This window comes from Vigna umbellata, chromosome 7, assembly GCF_029865625.1.
Source record: "Vigna umbellata cultivar VRB3 chromosome 7, Vumbellata_1.0, whole genome shotgun sequence".
In the NCBI taxonomy this organism is placed as follows: domain Eukaryota; kingdom Viridiplantae; phylum Streptophyta; class Magnoliopsida; order Fabales; family Fabaceae; genus Vigna; species Vigna umbellata.
Window position 1 is genome coordinate 11804094 of NC_142171.1, and position 20133 is coordinate 11824226.

General features: G+C 33.3%; 2 protein-coding genes and 1 pseudogene across 2 annotated transcripts; 2 read left to right on the top strand and 1 right to left on the bottom strand.

Annotated features, from left to right (window-relative positions):
• The first annotated feature begins 2067 nt into the window (after positions 1-2067).
• Positions 2068-4407, top strand: LOC124840758 (NDR1/HIN1-like protein 13). The gene is made up of 3 exons (XM_047316874.2): positions 2068-2591; positions 3299-3484; positions 3579-4407. Exons 1-3 carry the CDS (start codon positions 2169-2171, stop codon positions 3861-3863), a joined length of 894 nt encoding a protein of 297 aa, XP_047172830.1. The 5' UTR covers positions 2068-2168; the 3' UTR covers positions 3864-4407.
• Positions 4408-9521: 5114 nt separating this feature from the next.
• LOC148195136 (uncharacterized) lies at positions 9522-10301 on the bottom strand (annotated as a pseudogene).
• A 2488-nt stretch (positions 10302-12789) lies between these two features.
• On the top strand, positions 12790-19316 carry LOC124820272 (nuclear poly(A) polymerase 1-like). Its single transcript, XM_047291936.2, has 13 exons — positions 12790-12931; positions 13043-13669; positions 13761-13838; positions 13978-14085; positions 14672-14734; positions 14824-14985; positions 15930-16043; positions 16140-16202; positions 16312-16641; positions 17209-17373; positions 17484-18413; positions 18922-18992; positions 19090-19316. Exons 2-13 carry the CDS (start codon positions 13550-13552, stop codon positions 19133-19135), a joined length of 2250 nt encoding a protein of 749 aa, XP_047147892.2. The 5' UTR covers positions 12790-12931; positions 13043-13549; the 3' UTR covers positions 19136-19316.
• Positions 19317-20133: the final 817 nt, after the last annotated feature.

Sequence of the window (20133 nt, forward strand, 5' to 3'; positions counted from 1 at the left end):
TATAGATTTGGAATACCGGTTAAAAATTCTTTAATATCAAAATCATTTTGGTTTTGAGAACAAAGATAATCAATGTATAACCTATTACTCTACCTTAGACATTTATTTATAATTTTTGTAATAGACTTTTTATTACTACCAATCTAATTATGATCCAAACATAATTAATTGCGATTAAACATTTAATCGAAATGGTTTTTTAATTAATTTGTTTTATTGATCGAATGATTGATCGTTCGTCTAACAATTGATTATAAGGGATACACTCTACATGGGTCCCCTAAATCCAAACACTATCTAAGTTGTGAAGAGATTTATACCTTGCCCGTTTGATGTTATGTGTCAACTTCCACGTTGGTCGCTCGTGTGGAATTATGACCGTGGAAGGTGACAACTGGAACACTTCAAACTTTACGCTTATATGTGAAGGGTTGGATTGTTTTGGACCGTTAGATGCGAAAATATATAGTGGTTGAGGTTTCAAGACGGATGATATATGCACTTTTATAAATAGGGGTGGAGCTGGCTTATCATTTTCACATTTTTCTTTTGTTGCCTCTGTTTCAATGCTCGTTTTATTGCTTAAGGTAATAATTTCAATCCTTCTGTGGAGTCTTCTGGGAGGGACAATTGAGGGACAATTGAGGATACACCGATGATGCGTTATCGTCATCAGCATTATCATTCGATTTTTCGCACGCTAATTAGAGATTAACCGTGCAAAGTTTGAATTCGATCAATAGTGTAACCACAAATGTACATATTGAGAAAAATAAAAACTAAACTCCTGATCATCCGATCAACTTTAACTTGTCGATTAACCCTTTAGTCAATAAAACAAGTGAAATTTTCTAAACCAAACTGAACAATTAAAGTGCATTGATGCCATAACAACCAACCGATCAAGATAAAATTGATTAACTTCACAAATCATTATGATTAAAGACTTAATTGTGATTAATTATATTTTGGTCATAACTAGGCTAATAATGATGAAAAAATCATTACAGAAACTTTAAATTAAAATGTAAGTAAGGTAATAATTTTTATATTAATTACGCATTTATTGTTTTTTATCAGAAACTTTGTCAGATAGCTCATTGATAATGAGGAACTTGAAGATTGGAAGTGGTCGACCTAAAATATCGAAACAATAATTTTAATTTTTTTTACAATTTTTTATTTATTTCCTACAATATTATAGAGTATGCTATAATATAATTCCTAAAAATACAAAAATAAACTGTTAAACAAATAAAGATGAAAAGAATAATAAAACTTAAATAAAATTGATTTGCGGATGAGAGAGGAAAGAGTTGTTGGGTGCTGTACTTTAGAAATATACAAATTGTGTCACACTCAACACCTTCAAATCTCCAGTTGTTAAGATTCTTCCGTCCACTGTACAAATCTTTACTTCTAAAAATCAAAAGTATTAAATTGTCTCTGAAATTAGGTGGAATTAAAAAAAATGTTTCTTTAATTGAAACAGCTAAAAATTCATGATATTTATGTTTAATTTTTAGTTAATATTATAAAATATTAACATGTGCTGCCTATTAAAGAATTATGAAGAACTTACCTTTTCATTGAGAATCATACATGAGTGTATTAAAAAAGTTATATAAAGTATATTTTTACGCAATATTTTTTTTACATTCTTTAATTGGTTATCTCAAAATATTACTCCCTGGTGTTCCAAACAGTAATCTTTTACTGTTTAGAAATATTTAATCAATACAAATTTAAGAAAAACACTGTTTTTAATCATCTGTCTTTTTTTCAGCAGTTATAAATTAATTATTATTCTTATTTATATATAGAAATAATATAACAAACAGCTCTAGAAAAAGTTAAGAGAACGTTGCTTTAAGATGAAAGATGTATTTAGCAGTATTCTTTTAAAAAAAATTAGTCTTTTTTATTAGAATGCTGATTTTTTTTCCGTTATAATTACTTTTAATATACTCACATAACTTTTAATAATTTTTTAATTTTTTAATCTAGGCATTTATTATTTGCAAAAAAAAAAATAGTGATAAAAGAAACCTTCCCAGAAGAAGATCTTCATCATCTCAGTCGAATCATAGTAGTCAATAAACAAAACACACACAACACTTCCAATTTTTTTCATTTTCTAACAGCAACAACAAGAACATAGAAAGAAGATGCACGCGAAAACAGACTCTGAGGTAACAAGCCTCGCCGCGTCCTCCCCCACGCGCTCCCCTCCTCGCCGCCCTCTCTACTACGTCCAGAGTCCGTCCAGGGACTCCCACGACGGCGAGAAGACCGCCACGACATCGTTTCATTCCACCCCTGTTCTGAGCCCCGTTGCCTCTCCTCCCCACTCGCGGCAATCCTCCTCCACGCGCTTCTCCAAGAAGGATCACAGCCACAGTCTCAAGCCCTGGAAGCAGATCGATGTCATTGAAGAGGAAGGCCTTCTTCAAGGTGATGATCGCCGCAATGGGCTCTCTCGTCGCTGCTACTTTCTCGCCTTTATTGTTGGGTTCCTGCTACTCTTCTCCCTCTTCTCACTCATCCTCTGGGGGGCTAGTAGACCCATGAAGCCCAAGATCTCCGTCAAGGTCTATTTCCGTTCTGTCTTTGCTTCTTTGTTTTTGGTTTTGATCCTTGGCTTGAGCTTTTCAGGGTGGATGGTGAGGTGGGTCTTGATCGGGTTTGAGTTTTCAGCATGGAGTCTGAGATGCGTCGTTGTCAAGTTTTCATTTTTAGAGGGGAATATGAACTGGTGCTTAAATGCTTTTTCAATTTTAGTACGAAATATGAAGAGGGTCGTGGTCAATTTCGCGATTTTAGGATGAAATATGAACTGGGTCTTTCCAGTTTTTGAATTTTGGAACGAAATCTTAACTGAGTCTGGATAATTTTAAAATTTTAGATTGAAACATGAAGTGGGTCTTGATCGATTTCGTGTTTTTAGAATGAATCTGGAGCAGATCAATCTTTTAACTTTACAATGAAAAATAAACTGGATCTTGGTACGTAGTGATTTTTATTATTTTAGAATGGTTTATACGAGCTTGTTCATGAACAATTTAGAAGTTTTGGGACGAAATCTGTAGTGGGCATTGGTCAATTTTTCAATCTTAGAATGAAATATGAACTGTGTGTCGATCAATTTCGCGTGTTTAAAGCGAAATCGAAAGTGGGCCAAGTTCTAGTTCGATATGTCATTTTTGGAGTGAAAAGTGAAGTGGGTGTGGATTAATTTGATGTTATTAGGATGAAATCTGAAGTGGGTCTACTCTAATGATGATTTCTATTTTTGCAGAGCATAAAGTTTGATGATCTCAGGGTACAAGCTGGATCAGATGGAACTGGTGTGACCACCGATATGATCACAATGAATTCCACTTTGAAATTCACATACCGAAACACAGGCACGTTTTTCGGGGTCCATGTCACAGCCACACCCGTGGAACTCTACTATTCAGACATCGTAATTGCTTCAGGCGATGTAAGATTCATGAAAAACCAAACAACACAACACATCCATGCTGGTGTTTCACTTTTTCTAACGTTGGAACTGGTTTTTGTTGTTGTTATTGTAGATGAAGAAGTTTTATCAATCTAGGAGGAGCCAAAGGTTGGTGAGTGTAGCAGTGATGGGTAACAAGATCCCTCTGTATGGAAGTGGTGCTAGCCTAAGTAGCACAACGGGTATGCCCACCGTGCCTGTGCCATTGAACCTAAAATTCGTGCTACGATCAAGGGCTTATGTTCTTGGGAAATTGGTGAAGCCTAAGTACTACAAAACCATTAAATGTTCCATCACTTTGGATCCCAAGAAGCTCACTTCGCCGGTTTCTCTCAAAAAATCTTGCACATATGATTGATACATATACTTGTGATAGAGATTATGTGGAATGCACATGCAAAAGAAGAATTATCTGAAAAAAAAAATGGAAGTTAGAACATTATTCTATTATTGATGGATTCTTTTGATATTTGGGAAGAAATGGGGGTTATACAGCTCAGATAAGGACGCGTTTTTGGGAGTATTTGGCTGCCCAAATTGCGGAAGGACAAAGACATGATGTTGGGTTGGGTAGAGAAATGTAACATTGTGGATTTGTGATTGGTCATTTCAAGAAGACTTTTTTTTTCTTTTTGGTGTTGATTATTATTTGTCTGATTTTAATCTATTGATTGTAAAAGTGACAGGTAATTTGAATTCATTCAATTTCAATGTTGTAATTGCATCTTTGTCCTTGTAATTATGGTGTAATTATAGCCATATAAGTTTGGGGAGTTGTTTTTATCTGTTAGGTGAGTTTTATGATGGTGGAGTCATCATAAGATAGTCATCATTGGGATCAGTTCAATGGATCTTGTTGGATCTTTCAATTCATCATGATTCCGAAAGAGGATTATTTTACATCCTTTTTTGCAAAATATTTTTTTTTACTTACTTTCATACTTATAAGAAAATGTATATTAAATATATTTTATGTTTCTAAAACATTAAATTTACTTTTACATTTTTATTCAAAACAAAATTACAATTTCTATGCTTTTTTTGTCTTCTTATTTTTTAAAATCTGTGATTTTGGTCTAATGTAAACAATACAATATATTAAATTTACTATGATTATTATGTATAGTTATGATAAAATATATGAATTTTAAATAAAATATATTATAGATATTTCTTTAATTAATGAATTTAATGTAAATGCTATACAGAACGTTCTTCAGTAAAGACGTTTTATCATTAATATATTTTAAATAATTAATGTTTTAAAAGAATATTAAGAGAAAAAGTGTTAATTAGTAATCACTCTATATAAGAGCTAGAGATACTGCAAAATATGTATTAGTTTTTTTAATGTATAATGTTCAAGAACAAGGACAAGTAAAATGTAAGTCGGTCGAAGAATCCTTGATTGGTGTGAAAGTGAAAGGTTTGTTGGAAAGATGGTTGGTCCATGCATGTGTCTTCTTCAACACAAAGAGAGAGATTGTGTTTGCTCCCAAATCTATGAAACATCAATCTCTTCATTACTCTTCCTTATCAACTTTTGCCTATTCTATTTTACTCTTTCAACCACATAGATTCAATTGTTTGATAGCTAAACTAAATCAACTTAACCTATTATATTTTACTCTTTCAAGCCCATAGATTGAATTCTTTACTAAGTAAATTAAATATATAAATATAAAAAGAAAAAAGTAAGAATTTATTGTAACAATAATAGAGAACTTGACTATTATCATAACAATGTTCCTATTTTATTATGATAGAAGAATTGAAAGATTCTTTAATTTTTAAGTTTTTGTTTTGAAAAATAGAATTATAAAAACAAAATCTTAGAAATTAATGAATCTACTTGTTTCTTTTGTTTTTTTTTACGAAATTTCTAATTTATTATATTATATATATACATATAACAAAAATGGTTAAATATGTTTGTTGTAACATTTTATTTTCAACAATTGATAAAATAAAAACGAAACATATTGCCAATATATATATATATATATATATATATATATATATATATATATAGGGTTAAATATGTTTTTCGTCCCTTAAGTATCACTGATTTTTTGTTTTAGTCCCTACTCAAAACTTTGATGGCTTTTAGTCCTCATAATATTGAAACATGTAATATTAGTCCTTAAAAATGGACGGGGTTAACTTTTTGTTGATCTGGAAAACGGTGAGACCATGTCTTCTTCTTAAGTATCTGCCACGTTGCTTCTTCGTCATCTCAGTTGGGAGCAAAGTTGGGTTCTTCTTCTGGCTAGCAGGGTGCAGCCTTGTAGGCCCCATTCCTCCATCTCTAGGAAACTTGACAAAGCTCACAAACCTCCTTCTCTGGGTCGTTGTTCAGTTGGTTGGGTGAAAACTCAAAGTTGCAGAGTTTCGACGTTTCTTTTAATTGATTCTCCGGCGAGGTTCCGACAAGGTTGTGCGATGGAGGAGTGTTGGAGGAGCTGATTTTGATTTACAATTCGTTTTCCGGGAGGATCCCAGACAGTCTCGGGGAATGCAAGAGTTTGAAAAGGGTTCGGCTTAGGGTTTAGTTTATTTGTTGTAACAAGATGGGGTATGTTTCCTATGACAGGTAGCTTCCATGGCCCTGGAGGTGTCTTTGGAGTTGGCTTGGTTTTGGTGAGAACCTTGTTGATATGTTGTGAAAATGCATTTTGTTGATCTGTTTTTGGTTGAAACCTCGTTTGCTCCGAGAAAATGAATACCAGTTGGAGCTTTCTAGGGTTGTACCAGGGGGGTTATGGGGTTTACCCCATTTGTATTTGTTGGAGCTTGTTGAGAACTCTCTTTCTGGATCAATTTCTAATTGGATTTCTGGGACACATAACCTGTCAATTTTGTTAATTTCAGGAAATAATTTTTCTGGGTCCATTCCTGAGGGGATCGGTGAATTGGTTAATCTGAGATGACGAAGAAGAAGAACCCAGCTTTCCCCCAATTGAGATGACGAAGAAGCAACGTGGCAGATACGTAAGAAGAAGACGTGGCCTCGTCGTTTGCTAAATCAACAAAAAGTTGACGCCGTCCATTTTTAAGGACTAATATTACATGTTTCAATACTATGAGGACTAAAAGCCATCAAAGTTTTAAGTAGGGACTAAAACCAAAAATCAGTGATACTTAAGGGACGAAAAACATATTTAACCTATATATATAATACAATTATGTCAAAAAATAAATAACTGTAAAAATAAAATCTATATAAAATAACTAAAGATGATTTAGAGTTTTAAAAAACTCCTATATAGAATAACTATTACAAACCAAACAAAATTATTCTATGTTATCACTACTTTCTACTACTTTCTACCAAAGGGACATCAAAATCTATTCTTTATCAGCTTATCTCGTGAAGTGATTATCACAAAAAAGACAAACAAACAAAAAAAAAACACCAAAGAGACGACATGGTAAGTTAACGTGCAAAAAAGTTATTATAAAACAATTAAATCATATCAAATATAAGTTAAACATGGATTAAATACAATAAATCATATAGGTACACACAAACAGTTCAATTATTTGGATAAATACCTTTGACATTGGACTTCACTGTAGGCGTACACTTATAGTAGTATTTATGCTCTACAAAGTCATAAACAAAGGGGTTATCACCCTATTACTTACAAGGTTAGTCCTCTTTGTGCCTATGACCTAATTATCCCATGACTAGGACCTCCTACGACTCTCACTACATAACTCATTCTCCTTTACTTAAGTATGAATATTAGAGTTTAGATACCTCCTTAGTGACCCTTCAAATGTCACTCCATACATTAAGATCATCACTACAAAGAATTTCTCCTTGAAATTCTCTCAACACCATCGCCATACATGTCCACAACATGTCCACAACCATAACCATCATCTTAATTAATAGTAAACAATATTATAATCATACATCAGTTCCATCACATATTTATTTTAAACAACCAAATGATAAAAACAAATCCAACATAGTGCTCAAAAGTGGCAATCAAAGCCAAACCTTTTGCAAAATGTGGTGTTCAACGACATTTTTGGTGTTTAACATCATTCTTCTCGCAAAATGTCAAGTTCAATGGTGTTATACAACCCAACGTCAAGGCATTCGCAAAATAGAGTGCTTAGCGAGATAAACTTGCACTAAACAACCTGAAGCTAAAATGCTCCAAGACCTGCATAACGAGGTTGACAATCATCACTAGTTTGTCACCTCTCAATGCTATACCAAACACCCACAGATGAAATTATGTGGGTTGGGGAAAATGAAATGTGTTCAATTGATCAATATGGTATTCCCTTATTGGTACTTTGGTTAAAATCAGTTTTCAATACTAGGGAAATTACCAATTAGTTCAATTGCTCAAATTCTAATTCCCTCAAACAACATAAAATCAACCAAAACACTCAAACATGACAACCATTCAAAACATACCAAATTTATCAGAAACAATCAAATTTCATCCTAAACTATATTAAAGCAACACCATGCAGTTCATCGAATTACTCATGCACACAAAAAACAACTAGCTTCCCTTATTGACCTAAGGGCTCACAAAACTCTAACCAGAGAAGCTCCTCTCAACTTGTAGGATGCTATATCTATAAATAGAAACATCACAAGAACAACTAGGATATACTGTTATTATCACTAATAAGTAGAAACTCGTATACATGACTAAAAAGTCACATGCAAGTATAAGAATACTTATATGCAACATATAACATAAAAGACCAAAATACAAAGGTTGAAATTCAATTTACGTGAATAGAGAAACTAATTAGTCCAAATTGAAGTACAATTTTGATTTTCCAATTAAATGAGCAAAGAGAAAGAAATCTTAGAGAGAAGTGGGGGATTGTTGTAATAATAATAATGTTAGATTATTGCAAAAGAAAACGTTGAATTGCAACGGTCAAAACTTTAATTGCCAATAACGTTTAAATTCATTTTATTAAGTGCCCCAACGGTAAAATATTTAATGGCTTTTATTGTCTTTTATTGATTTTATTCTTTTCTACCTCTATAAATAGAGAGCTTTTCCCCATTCCTAATATACACAAAAAGCAGTCTTCTCTCCTTCTCCTTTCTTCTTTTCCACTTCTAAAATTATTCTAGGTTTATTTTATACTTTTTTTTAGAGATCCTTGCTAGTTCTAAGATCCTCAGAGATATTATGGGAAGTTCCTGTTGTATCATGGGAGACTTGTGCAATACACCGCGGATAAGTCCTTAAGGACAGTGACTCTACACGTCTCAGGAAATACTACTTGTGATTTTGTCACCATCTTTTACAACAGGAACAAGTGAAGAAATTTAGCTAAACCAGGAAGAAGGGGAATAAACAACAAAAATTGAACCTTGTAGTTTTTTTTCTATTTTTTCTACAAAAAGGGCTTTGATAAATGATAAATATTTAGGGTTAAATATGTTTTTAGTCCCTGAACTATCAAGCGATTTTGGTTTTAGTCCCTACTCAGAACTTTGATGGTTTTTAGTCCTTATTGTTTTGAAACTCTGAGTAATAGTCCTTAAAATTGGACGGTGTTAAGTTTCAGTGGATGTGGCAAACGGCGTTGCCACGTGATCACTGATATGCTCTATTCTCTGTCTGCCACGTTGGATGTTTAAGTGTTTGGACTGAGATTAAGTTAGTTAACCACTTCGTGATCTTTTATAAATCAGATTTGAAGAAGTTGGGTTCTTCTTCGTGGCTGCAGCTGGTTGCTGTTACAGTAAACTCGACCAGACATAAATCAGTTTGAACATTTTTCAAACGCAAACTCAAGCACAAATACAGAGGCACTCAGTCTCACCAAAATCTAAAAGAGAGGAATGAGAAAGACAAAAATTAGATCTTACATCAAACTTACTATTACAGTAAACTCGACCAGGCATAAATCAGTTTTCACAGTAAATTTTTCAAATGCAAACTCAAGCACAAATACAGAGGCACTCGGTCTCACCAAAATCTAAAAGACGGGAATGAGTAACACATCAGATACAACCTACCAATCCATTATCTCGTTACTGTTGTTGGTTTGAAGGGTTTGGGGGAGGAGGCATGCCAGGTCGAGGAGGACCAAACACCGGAACACCGCTGCCAGGTGGTGGGGGCATGCCGGGGCGAGGTGGAGGAGGCGCAGGCATACCAGGGCGCGGAGGAGCCGGAGGTCCTCTCACCATCTATCCCGGAGGAGGAGGTCCCATGGGGCGCTGTCCAAACTGCGGGGGAGGAACGGAGAACTGAGGTGGACCGCCACCAGGTCTTGGAGGAACAAATTGTCCGGGTGGCATCGAAGGAGGCGGACCCCTGGCCATGGGGGGAGGAGCGAATTGCCCTGGCATCTGCCCCGGTGGACGCATAACCGGCGGACCGCCAGGATACGGCGGCGCATTGAGCTGCGGTGGACGCGAGATCTGCGGCTGCATCATGCCCGGGGCAGGGCCGCCAACGCCGCGAACTGGGCCGGCGAGACCAGGCTGGGCCTGGACAACGGGAGCGGGAGGAATGCCTCTTCCGGCAACACGACCGATGCCGGGGTCGACGAGTGCGGCGGCACCGACGACCTTTGAGCGGGACTCTTCCGGCGGAGGTGGTCCCTCGACGGTCATGGAGATGACCTCCTCGCCGCGGAGGAGTACAAGACCGAGCGTGCGGCGGTCCTCACGGTCACGAAGAAGAACCCAACTTCTTCAAATCTGATTTATAAAAGATGACTAAGTGGTTAACTAACTTAATCTCAGTTCAAACACTTAAACATCCCACGTGGCAGACAGAGAATAAAGCATATCAGTGATCACGTGGCAACGCCGTTTGCCACATCCACTGAAACTTAACACCGTCCAATTTTAAGGACTATTACTCAGAGTTTCAAAACAATAAAGATTAAAAACCATCAAAGTTCTAAGTAGGGACTAAAACCAAAATCGCTTGATAGTTCAGGGACTAAAAACATATTTAACCCAAATATTTATGATAAAAGATAATTTTGGGAAAATATATATTTGAATATTTTATTTGATATTTTTAAATAATTATCTCATTTAACTATATCAGTAAATATAAAAAAGTAATATTTGTCAAATCTTTTTGAATCTAACAAAGATCTTTTCAAAGATTTTTAGATCTCCAAAACAATCAAATATATCTTGAAGATATTGAATTATTTAGAAGATAATTAGAAGATATTACGTTATCAGAAAGAGAGGATTACAACAACAAAAAAACCTAAAACAAAGTTTAGTCTAATTTTTATATAAAGAAACTTAGGAAACACACTATGGGTGCTTAGAAATCCTTAGAAGGACTTAATTTCGTCATCTCCATCACGTTCTTCATCCTCTCTTCTTCTATTTGTACGTTATTTTTATATATATGTTGTACTAAGTTTTCAAGTTTATTTTGCTATAATTTCTTAATGGATTTTGAGGTTAGAATGCAATAATTGGTTTGTTCTTTTTTATTATTGTTGTAATTTATATTTTTCTATGCCTTTTCTCTCTTAATAAATTAAAAGTAAAGATGTTTATGTTGTAGCACATTTACATGGTATTAAATCTATATAACATATCAATCATATGAGTTCAAGGGTTTTTAATTTTAATTGATAATTTACTTTAATTAATTAAAGTTAAAAACTCTCATGTGATTGAATGAGTTTTTACCAATAACTGAGAATGTACTTTAATTAAATATGAAAACTTTAACAAGAATTAATCAAAAATGTATTTTGGTTGATTAGCTTTTTACTTGGTAAAGAAATAAAAGAATAGACATGATTAAGGTTAATAATATTTAATTGAGAATGTACTTTGGTTAAATTTATTATGATTATTGTGCTTTTAATTGAGAACTTACTTTGGTTAAAAGTGAGAGTGTTCACAAATTAATCGAAAATTTACATTGATTAATTTAAAAATCTAAGACAATAATCAATTCAACAATAATATTTAGATGACCACATCATTTAGTGTTGGCTCATGTTTACATGCCTTTAGAGAAAAATACTAGATTGAATAAAAATTACAAAAATTGAGACAACTTTGAATGTCCAGAAAAGTCAAAAACTAATTTGAACAAAAGTGATGAAAATAAAAACCAATATAGATATTAAACCAAACAAATTTTAAGAATTACTAATAAATTTATTGATAAAATATAATTTTAAAAATTATATATTTTGTCAAATTGATTATTTTAAGCATTACTTATGTTATATACTATACCTTGAAGATTAAATTGACCCACTTATTACATTCCTACAAATTAAGGACTACATAAAATAAAAAAGTTATACAGAAAAAAAGAGAGAAAAAAATTTGATATGTATAACGAAACATGGATCTTACATTTATCTCAAAGGGAGATACATGGTAAATGAAGGTGAATTAAGAAAGGAATAAATATAAAATTTATCATATTTTTTTTACCATTAGAGAAATTAATATATCTTTTAATTTACAACGAATTAAGGAATGTTTATCAATTTACATTAAATATAAATTAATAAAAACACATGCATACATGTGTTTACCTTTTTTTATAATGACAAAAATAAAAAATTATTATTACTATAATTATAAAAAATAAAATGTAAATAATTTTCATAATTTTATTATAAATAATTATTTTAAAATTTAAAAAATGTTAAATTAAAAAAAACAGTTAAATAAAAAAATATTAAAGTTTAAAAAATATTCAAAAGATAAAATTGATAGAGTAATTATTTTAATTTAAAATCACAGTTATTTAAAAGTAAAAATGAAAAAAAATATACATAAAAAAGAGGAAATAAGTATAAATAAATAAAAATTTGAAAACTCATATTTCTAATTATTTTTTATTTTCCAATTTTTTTCTAAAATATTGAAAGTGGAAAAAAGTATACTAGTAATAGAGCAATATATACTCTTTTTATTTTCTTTTATCTTCACAAATTATACTGCATAATGTAAAATATGTTATCGTATCTATAAAATGTTTGAGTTGTAAAGTTTAATTTTAGTCATTCTGGTCTGCTTATTACTTTGTTTAAAATTTTGAAACGTATATTTTTGGTTTTATAAATGGTTGAGATAATAAAAATAAAATTTTATTTAGTTGATGTTTGGAAAATTAAAATCATAGTATTTCTAAATTAGAAAATCGAGTTATAAAGATAGAAAGCATACTATTTCTTTGACTGAACCTTAAATAATCTTTAAAAACAGAAATTCTAAATTAAATATTTTTTATGTAAAAGGGAAAAATATTTCTTTTACAGAGAAAATGTTTTACTGTATGATATTATATATATAACACTGCAAGCAACACAAGCCTTAGTAGAATTGGTTTATTTGTCGTGTATCTTCGTCATTGTCCAAAGTGGTTCATCAACAAGCTGTTACCCAAACCACATCCAGACTTTCTCCTTCTATCTGTAAGCATTTCTCCCTGTGTACAGATATTTTTTTAATCTTTTTGAAATGTATTCTTTTTTAATTTATATGATCAAATATGTAATAATTCAATATATATTCTGCAATTGAAGGTTTTGAGGTTCAATTCGACTCCGGTGGAAGTGGTGCACCCTCAAGAATTCATCAAGATGAAGCCTTTTCAGTTCTGATTCATCTGGGTCTCGCGATTGCTAGGTTCTTATTTAGTACTTTAGGGTTTCAAAATTTGAAGTCCCGTAGAAGCTTTGTACTCTGTCTAGGTTATCGTTTGCAATGAAATGCTTTTGGGTGGCTTTGTAATTTCTTTCCCTTTTATTATTTCGTGTTTTTGTGGTCAAAGTTCATGGCTTTGAACATTTCCCCCAAATAGTGTACAATCAACAATTAACACAGCGTTGCTATAGTGTTTTTTCTTTTTCTTTTTTAATTTTTTCCTCTTCTAGTTCTATCATCTTGTTTTATTTGATTTTGTTGGGAAAAAATTGAAAAATATCATCAATATCTGATAACTCTCACAGCTGCTCTCCCTATCGTTGAAACAAAAAGATATTATTAAAAGTAAAAAAAAAAAGGGAAAAAAAAACTGTCCCTGTTTGTTCATGGGGATCCCTGGCTTGAGCGATCAGAATAATGGGCAACAAAGATTAGGCATAACTGAGCCTATTTCATTGGCTGGACCAAGTGAGGATGATTTGATCAAGACGCGTGAACTTGAGAAGGTTCTGTTTGCACTTATTTTTAATTCATATATGTATGCTTTGGAGCTTGTGGAGTGTGACTTAATGCTGAATATGGATTCTGGGTGTTCAGTACTTGCAAGGTGTTGGATTGTACGAGAGTCAGGAAGAGGCTGTGGGTAGGGAAGAAGTTCTTGGCAGGCTGGACCAGGTTGAATTTTGTTTTTTGTGTTTAATGCATTTTTTTTTTCATTAACTTTTGTCCACCCAAAAAAGAAAAGTACTTGGAAATGTAGTGGACATCCTTGTGAGTATTTTTGTTTTGATTGTGCCCTTGTGACATAAATTAGATTGTGAAGATTTGGGTCAAGAACATCAGCCGAGGAAAGGGGTTTAATGAACAACTGGTTCAAGAAGCAAATGCCAAGATTTTCACCTTCGGCTCTTATCGGTTAGGGGTATGGAGCTATTCTTATCTTCCTGTCTCTTTAATTAGTGCGTAAACACAATGTACTCTTTCTGCGTTGCATTTTTATTGTATCCAAGCATCCTGCTGGAGAAAGCTTGTCTAGAAAAATTATCTGAGACTGTGAATTGAAGGAACATGAAACTATATATTTCACAATCATTATTTTTTATGTTGCATATAAACTTTTGAGAGAAAACAACTACCTTTGACTACGATGACGTGAAAACAAGAATCTGTCACAGACAAGATAGAGTTGTTTTCATTCTAAGTCTCTAGCATTACATGCCTGCCAAAGATGCCACACCAGCAAACATACACTTCATCACAGTTCCATTGAGAATTTTTTCAGCTAGTTTCTGAAACGTTGGTAATGTGTATTGGGTTGTAAGGAGAAAAATTGCTGAGGTTGTGGGGGCAAATATAATCCATCCCTGAAGCAGAATGTACTGGGTTGTAAGGAGAAACAATGAAAATTAGGACCAAAACTTAGTTCAAAGGCTATGCAATCCAATATATTGAAACATTTTTTGTTTGTGACTTTTGTTTTACTGAAATTTCCCTCCCAAATTCTGTAGGTGCATGGCCCTGGAGCTGACATAGATACTCTTTGTGTGGGACCTAGACATGCAACCAGAGATGTCTGTAATTCTTGCCATTTTATTGTGTACATGAAATTTTTCCAGGTCATATCTTGTATCAGCTAAAGTTGTTATTAAATTGGACTCAGGAAGACTTCTTTGGTGAGCTGAGGAAAATGCTATCTGAGATGCAAGAAGTAACAGAATTGCACCCTGTGCCCGATGCTCACGTCCCTGTGATGAAATTCAAGTTTAATGGTGTTTCAGTTGATCTCTTGTATGCAAGATTAGCTTTGTGGGTTATTCCTGAAGTAAGTGATCTATATATTATGCAAAAACAAATAACATTGTTTTATGTACAATTGTTGTTCCTTTATATGTTTTCTCTCCATATCTCCTTCCCAGAATTTTAGACAATTTGAAAGCATTCTGTATCGAAGAAGATCACAAAATATGAGAGTCCCGGTGTTTTAAATATCATTTTGATAGTATCCTCCGTTTCTCCCTGAACCTTTACTTGATTATAGTAGATATTTCACAAGTGATTGGTATTAGAGAAGCAGCTTATTTTTGGGCTCTATAATAGAACATTTAGGTGTACCTTGATTGTTGTTTTTGTTTTTCAGTTTTTAAAAGCTAAAACAACTTTTAAAATCTATAATTCAGAGAAAGATCTGAGGGTGCAAGGATCACGAGGGTCATAGAAAGCTGGAAGTAAAAGGCCAAAACAACTTATAGACATTATGATTTATTTATTTATTATTTTAAAAACTGAAGATAGAAATATTAGTTTTGAGAATAATTTTTAGAAACTACTCTTCTAATTGTTTTTTGTTTGCTTTTGTTTTTGAAATTAAAACATATTTCAAAAGCAGACAAAAATATACCCTTAAGGGCTGTTTACTTGCAGAAAACATTTCCTGTTTAGGCTTTTTACTTTTAATTACAAAAATGCTACCCTGTTTTCACTTTGTTTCCTGTTTTCAAAAGTTTGAGGAAATAGTGAAAGCAATTTTATTTTCTTTTTTCACAATGTCCTATGCGGACTTTTAAAAACAGGAAATAGAAAATGATTTTTTTTTTTTTCTAAAACTAAATGCCCCTTAGTTCCTTTGAAAATTAAACTTCTTCAGATGTGGATACATCTCCTTTCCCCATATGTGTTTTGTTTAGGCTTTATGAATCTTGAGTGTTAATTGTATCTTACCTTTAGTTAACCATTTAGTAATAATGTTTTTTTTTTTTGTGTGTGCAGGACTTAGATATATCACAGGAGTCAATATTACAAAATGTTGATGAACAAACTGTTCTTAGTCTTAATGGTTGTAGAGTAACTGATCAGGTCCTGCGATTGGTTCCAAATATTCAGGTGGTGGATATGAAGTTTGTACTTCCATAGATTTTTGTGTTCATCTTTTCTATGGCATTATTATCATACTGATTGTATTCTTTTTCTGAAATGCAGACCTTTCGCACAACATTGAGATGCATGAGGTTTTGGGCAAAGCGTCGTGGTGTTTATTCAAATGTATAACATTATTACACAGGATGGCTTGTTTGCTATTCTAAATTTTTTTCACTATATTTTTGACACACTGCTGATTTTCCTATTCGTCCTTTTGCTATTTCTTGGGCAGGTTGCTGGTTTTCTTGGTGGTATAAATCTGGCATTGCTTGTTGCTCGAATATGCCAGTTGTATCCTAATGCACTACCTAATATGTTAGTGTCTCGGTTCTTTCGGGTGTATACTCAATGGCGATGGCCAAATCCAGTCATGCTCTGTGCTATTGAAGAAGGATCTCTTGGACTACCTGTTTGGGATCCTAGAAGAAATCCCAAGGATAGATATCATTTAATGCCTATAATTACTCCTGCTTATCCTTGCATGAATTCTACTTACAATGTTACATCAAGTACATTACGTGTTATGTCAGATGAGTTTCAGAGGGGGAGTGAAATATGTGAGGTATGGTTTCATGATTTTAAGAATGTTTTCTTTGAAGGTTCTGTAAAAATCTCAGCCAAGCAGTCTAGTTCAGTATATACAAACATAAAGTTTGGAAATCGAAATAAATTTTGTCCAAAGTTATTTTTCACCTGTTTCATCCCATTAACTGTAAGAGGAACTTCACCATTGCCCCAATATGGTTTGACATATAGGGCCTTCATGTTAGATTTTCCATGATCAGATGATTTGGCAGTGGGACTGTTATGCTAGATATTGTTTAGGAAGTTTGCCTATACTTTTTATTTATAGGTAATGGATATGTTTATATTTCTTTATCAATGTTCAAGTTTTAGCAAAAGGAGTGGTTATTGATCCTTTTTAGATGGGATAAGGATTGGAAGTTGGTTGGTTGGTGGAAGTTTTCTTAAATGTAATGAATGTCGTTACTGGGGAAGCAACAGTATCTTGTGGATCAATATGTTTGGGCTTTGATTTTTGTTAAATATAATTTTTTTATTTATTATATTTTTGTTTGTTTATGATGGTATTTGGCTCTAATAAGTTTCATGTTTCTGGTAATGGTAGGCTATGGAGGCTAGCAAGGCTGATTGGAATGCTCTTTTTGAGCCTTATCCCTTTTTTGAATCTTACAAGAACTATCTACAGATAGATATAACTGCAGAGAATGCAGATGACCTTAGACAATGGAAAGGCTGGGTTGAGTCTCGTCTCCGCCAATTAACATTGAAGGTATGACACTGTTAAGTAACATTGTCTTCTACTCAAGGGGTTGCATACAACTGTGTATAGTCTGTTTCCTATTCATATACAACTAATTGGGCTGTTCTTAAAACTTCTAGATTGAGAGGCACACTTATGGCATGCTTCAATGTCATCCACATCCTGGTGAATTCTCTGACAAGTCTAGACCTTTTCATCACTGTTACTTCATGGGTCTGCAGCGTAAGCAAGGAGTTCCAGTGAATGAAGGTGAACAGTTTGATATAAGGCTAACTGTTGAAGAATTCAAGCATTCTGTCAATGCTTACACACTATGGAAACCTGGAATGGATATTCATGTGTCCCATGTGAAACGCCGGAACATACCTGCCTACATATTCCCTGGTGGTGTCCGGCCTTCAGGCCCATCCAAAGTAACTGCTGAAAATAAACAAAGTTCTAAATTAAGGGCTTCTGGTCACGGTCAAGCCGAAAAATCTCAAGGAGGTAAAGGAGTTGCTGTTGGAGCGGATGATGTGAAAAAGAGAAGGAGATCAGAGGACGACATGGATAATAGTTCAAAGAATTCCAAGTCCCCTGTATCTTTACCTCCCCCTAGCAGGGAAGTTAATGAAGATATGACTCCTATTAAATGGGATGAATCAGAAGTCAATAGTAGTGACGGTCAAAAGAGCAAGAAACTTTGTCTGACATCTCCAGGGGAGATTCCTCCTGGGGATAGTGGGACCAATGGATCTGTGGCAAGCAACCAACCAGTGAACCCTATACTTGCTGCTACTGATATATCCAGTTCTAAAGAAGAAGAAAAACTAGCCATTGAAAAGATTATGTCAGGGCCATATGATGCACATCAAGCCTTTCCAGAAGAACCTGAAGAGCTTGAAGATGACACTCAGTATAGAACTCAAGTCAAAGATACTGCTGGGAGCTTGGAAAACATTACTGAATCTTTAGCCTTAAAGCCTGCAGTGGCAGAAGAGCCAGTTGTTTATATGGAAACTACTTGCTCTACTAGTTTATGCTCCAATGAGGGCTTGGAGGAGCTTGAGGTTGGCCTCTTTTTATACCTTAAATTCTAAAAAAAAATTGCTAGATTTTTCATTTGAACATGCAGCATTTGTAAATAGTAAATGCCAGTCTTCCCTAATTTGCTTTCCATTTCCTGTACTGAAGTTGCTCAAAACTCAGTCCAATGTGCATAGTAGCTGCAATTTTTTAGACTTTTTTTCATATTCCGCCTTCTGTAGTACAGCTGCATGCACTATGTCTAGTTCCTGCCGTTGGTTGTTGTACTTTTATATGACTGTTGTAGAGCGACTTTGCTTTCATTTTTTGTTCAATGTTATGTAGTACGAGTATATACACAAATGTTTGATGAGGTTATCTGGAGTCCATGTAGGTTATATGATACATGTCACATGAATCTGATAGGTTCTTTTATGAATTTAGATGAGTCATTACAGTGGCATAGCATGTTTATGAAAATATCAAAGTTATTTTACCATGCAGTAGCATTTGGTTCTGACTATTCTTTTTATCTCTTCCTTTTTGCAAAAGTCTGCTGAGCTAACAGCACCATTGTTAACTGTGCCTCCTGCACCTGCACCGCTGAAGAAGCCTCTTATCAGGTATATTCCATTATTAATCATATTCCTACTTTTACTTTAAACTTATTTTTGTTCAAGTGTTTAATTCTCTCTGTTCATGTTGACTGATTATTTTCAGGTTGAACTTCACCTCCTTGGTAAAAGCTGCTGACAAGAGTTCTTAGACACCTCAAAACTTAATCTGCAGCTATCTGATTTATGTAAAATTGACATTTCTAGTTCCTCGTTTATTTATGTAATAACTATGATGCAGTAAATAAACCCGAGCTAGAAAACCATCATCAATTTTCATTGATATGTACATGAGAATATGTTGCACCGGAAAAATAAAAAAGATTTTGACCAGTTATGTGTAGTCTATATTGTTATCATGATATTTTTTGTCTGGGGAGAAAACCCAAATTCCATACTATTTTGTTAAAACATTGAAGTAGGAACAATCATGAGTTCAACTTAAACTATTTTGTTAAATGATTAACCTCTAGTGAATTAGGAAAAGTTTAATTCTTATATTATAGCATATAAATGTAAGTAATGATCATCTTTTACCTTGAACTATTTGGAAAAATACCATTTGCAATTTTGCTTATCAGTTTTTTCTGTTTTTTATAACTTTTTTTTTTCATTGAGGTTTCAGTCCTAAACGTATCAAATAATAGTTAAAAAATGGTTATATATCTTACAAGAAGAAAAAGCGTTAAGGCACATTACCGAAAATTCGTAATTAAAAAATTATTACATTCACCATAATAGTTAAAAAAGTGAGTTAACTTAATATAATATATTTTTTAATAAACTAAAAGTTTTGTAAATTAACTCGATCTACGTAAATGAATGGATTGGCCTAATTTAGGATAATTAATGAGTAAAGGATTAGCCTACATTATTGAAATAGTTTTTGAACTCTTCTCATATAATAATAATAATAATAATGAAAATATTCCAAGAATGGTATAAGAGGTTGCTCTTTATTCTTAGTTTTGAATTCTTTTTCTTGTAATGATGGTAAAAGAAATATTTATAGAATAAGTTGATGGTGTTGTAATAAGGGTTGTATATTAAAAGAGCATATATATTGATTTGAGAATAATAGATATATGGAAGTCAATGATTGAAGGAGGTAATAATTTGATTTGAGAGAATGGGCAAAAAACCAGAAGAA

What these genes read in the sequence shown, in the direction of transcription:
- LOC124840758 (XM_047316874.2), top strand. Translation starts at nt 2,169, where the DNA reads ATGCACGCGAAAACAGACTCTGAGGTAACAAGCCTCGCCGCGTCCTCC. An exon ending in AGCCCAAGATCTCCGTCAAG is followed by an intron (nt 2,592 to 3,298) that starts GTCTATTTCCGT and finishes CTATTTTTGCAG; the next exon opens with AGCATAAAGTTTGATGATCT. An exon ending in TCGTAATTGCTTCAGGCGAT is followed by an intron (nt 3,485 to 3,578) that starts GTAAGATTCATG and finishes TTGTTATTGTAG; the next exon opens with ATGAAGAAGTTTTATCAATC.
- LOC124820272 (XM_047291936.2), top strand. Translation starts at nt 13,550, where the DNA reads ATGGGGATCCCTGGCTTGAGCGATCAGAATAATGGGCAACAAAGATTA. An exon ending in TTCTTGGCAGGCTGGACCAG is followed by an intron (nt 13,839 to 13,977) that starts GTTGAATTTTGT and finishes GACATAAATTAG; the next exon opens with ATTGTGAAGATTTGGGTCAA. An exon ending in TCCGCCAATTAACATTGAAG is followed by an intron (nt 17,374 to 17,483) that starts GTATGACACTGT and finishes TAAAACTTCTAG; the next exon opens with ATTGAGAGGCACACTTATGG.